The following is a 3061-nucleotide window of genomic DNA, read 5'->3' as shown; positions in this document are numbered from 1 at the left end:
AATTTATATTGGGGAGGGTCAAAATTGGGTGTCAACAATCATAGCAAAGCATTAACAGAAAAAAAAAAAAAAAAGCATATGTTTGGTATTCATCAGTTAATCAGTTGGTGAATTCTTGATTGTCACCTTTCTATTTGAGTAAGGAATGTATATCGAATCTCAATTATAGAAAAGCTTATATTTGGTATTCATCTATAGATTATATTACCTATTTTACAAAGAAATTGGTGTAGAAGTACCAGGAAACAAAAAGGACGAATCTTATAGGATGGTTCATAAATACCTTTGTTATATTTTTGAGTCACATTCACCTTCATAAAATTATGTTTTGTTCAAATATATTCCTTTTCTAACAGAGACAGAGTATGTATAAGTGATAAATTTAACTATTTTCTCAAAGTACAAAAATAAATTTGATCATTTTTTATGAGATCAATTGAACTTTGATATAACAATATTGAAATATTTTTTAGTAGGTATATTTTACGAAAATATAAATCCATTGAGATAGTTGACTTTGAGCAGGAATAATTATAATTAAAATAATGTAACGTGCTACCACGTGTCTCAAACAAATGACGCACAAATTCTTCTTTGATTGATTATTTATTATTTTTCAACCGCTACGTACCATTATCTATTTATTTATTTATTTATTTATTTATTTATTCAACATGCATGTCATAAGGGTAATAATATATTTTTGTTTGCACAATTTTATAATGCAACACTTTATAATATATATATATATATAGTTGTTCATCATAGCAAAACATTAACAAAAAAAGCAAATTGTTATGGAAACTCAACTTGTCAAATCCATAGACAATGGAGATGAAAGTAATACTAAAAAGCTTCACATAGTTATGTTTCCATGGCTAGCTTTTGGTCATATTATTCCATTTCTTGAACTTTCCAAATTCATAGCTCGAAAGGGTCATAAAATTTCATTTATTTCGACTCCAAGAAACATTGATCGTCTCCCAAAAATTCCTTCTGAATTTTCTAATTCCATAACTTTTGTAAAAATTCCACTTCCTAAAATTGATGGCTTACCAAAAGATGCTGAGGCCACTATTGATATTATAACAAGTGAAGAAATGACTTATCTCAAGAAAGCAATGGATGGTATGGAAAAAGATGTGACTAATTTCTTAGAGAAAAATTGTCCTGATTGGATTATTCAAGATTTTGCACAATATTGGTTGGCTCCAATTTCAGCCAAATTAGGGATATCAAGAATTTTCTATGGTATCATCAATGCTTGGTTCATTTCCTTCCTTGGTTCCTTTGATAACATGATCAACACTAACAATTGTACTTCACCACCAAAGTTGGAGGATTTTTTGGTACCACCAAAATGGGTTCCATTTGAAACAAAGGCCGCCTATCGCCTCCACGAGGCGCGGTGGATGGTGGAGTCTAGTCAAAAGAATGTTTCTGGCGTTTCAGACATGTATCGTAATGGTGTCACGATTGAAGGTGCAAATGCTATTATTATTCGTCATTGTAATGAGTTTGAAGGTCAATGGTTGAAGTTACTAGAGGATTTGCATCATATGCCCGTGCTTCCTACGGGGCTAATGCCACCTATTGTGGAAAGTAGTAGTGATGAAAAAAATGAATCTTGGATATCGATTAAAGAATGGTTAGATGAGAAACCAAAAGGTTCGGTTGTTTATGTAGCACTAGGAAGTGAAGTGACGGTTGGTCAGAGTGAAATTAATGAGCTAGCTCGTGGGTTGGAGTTATCAGGATCACCGTTCTTTTGGGTCTTAAGGAAGTCATCGAGGTTGGGAAATATCGACCCAATTGTGCTACCCAATGGTTTTGAGGAAAGAACTAAAGGTCAAGGCATAGTATGGAAGAGTTGGGCGCCTCAGATGAAGATACTGAGTCATAAATCAATTGGTGGATTCTTGACTCACTGTGGATGGAGCTCAACTATAGAAGGGCTTATGTTTGGTCATCCGTTGATTATGTTGCCTTTTTTGGTTGATCAAGGACTTAACGCTAGAATCCTAGAGGACAAAGGGGTCGGTGTGGAAGTACCACGAAACGAAGAGAACGGGTCCTACACGAGCAACTCGGTGGCCAACTCGGTGAAGTTAGTAATGGTGGGAAATGATGGAAAGCTAATTCGAGAGAAAGCAAAAGAAATGAGAGGCATATTTGGTAACAAAGAGCTACAAGATAAGTATATAGAAAATCTTATTAATTTCTTGGAAAATCATAGGAAAGTAAAGAATTAATGGATGTGGATCTACTTATATCTTAATGTGTGAAAAAGTTCCCACCCTTTCCTTTTCTTTTCTTTTTTCATTTGTTGTTAGTTTGGGTGCTAATTGTGATGTTATGTATAGTTTTTTTAAAATAAATTTGTACTTTATTTTCATTATTTTGGGTTTACTAAGCAATGTGATTGTGGCATTCAATTTTTTGTTTAATCTTACAAGTGAAAACACCACATTCGAAGTTAGGGCGCGTATAGAGAAGATGCTATTAATTATTCCCTCAGTACATATTAAATGAATTATTAATATAATTTAAAATAAGTGAATTGTTGAAAGTTCAAGAGAATTATTGAAATTTTCTTTTTTTTTTTTCATATTTATTATCCATTTAACAAGATTCTTAACTACAGTACATTTTCTAAGAGAATAATTTTAAAAATAATCAGAAGCACCATAGTAGAAAGTAGCATTTCGATTTATTTTCTTAAATATTTTTCTTAAGAAATGTGTCATACTCCAATAATTTACTTAATATGAATTAGAGAGACTCAGAGTCATTGATAGTGTAAGAAATTAATATTATATTATTCATGTTTTAAATGTTTAGTTGTGAACCTTCGAGAGGGTGTTAAAGTAATACTAAAAAGCTTCACATTGTTATGTTTTCAAAGCTCTTTTTGTCATATTATCCCATTTCTTGAACTTTCCAAATTTACCGCTTAAAAGGGTCATATAATTTATTTTATTTTCAACTTTAAGAAATATTGATTGTTTCCTAAAAGATTTTCTCAATTTTTAAATTTCATAATTTTTGTAAAAAGTTCACT

At 31.4% G+C, this 3061-nt stretch overlaps 1 protein-coding gene across 1 annotated transcript; it reads left to right on the top strand.

Annotated features, from left to right (window-relative positions):
- The first annotated feature begins 783 nt into the window (after positions 1-783).
- LOC125843760 (putative UDP-rhamnose:rhamnosyltransferase 1) lies at positions 784-2329 on the top strand. Its single transcript, XM_049522959.1, has one exon. It carries the CDS (start codon positions 798-800, stop codon positions 2250-2252), a length of 1455 nt encoding a protein of 484 aa, XP_049378916.1. The 5' UTR covers positions 784-797; the 3' UTR covers positions 2253-2329.
- The last annotated feature ends 732 nt before the right edge of the window (positions 2330-3061 follow it).

Source organism: Solanum stenotomum, chromosome 11 (genome assembly GCF_019186545.1).
Source record: "Solanum stenotomum isolate F172 chromosome 11, ASM1918654v1, whole genome shotgun sequence".
In the NCBI taxonomy this organism is placed as follows: Eukaryota; Viridiplantae; Streptophyta; class Magnoliopsida; order Solanales; family Solanaceae; genus Solanum; species Solanum stenotomum.
The sequence above is the reverse complement of the archived record's forward strand: the minus strand, read 5'-3'. Positions and strand labels throughout refer to the sequence as shown.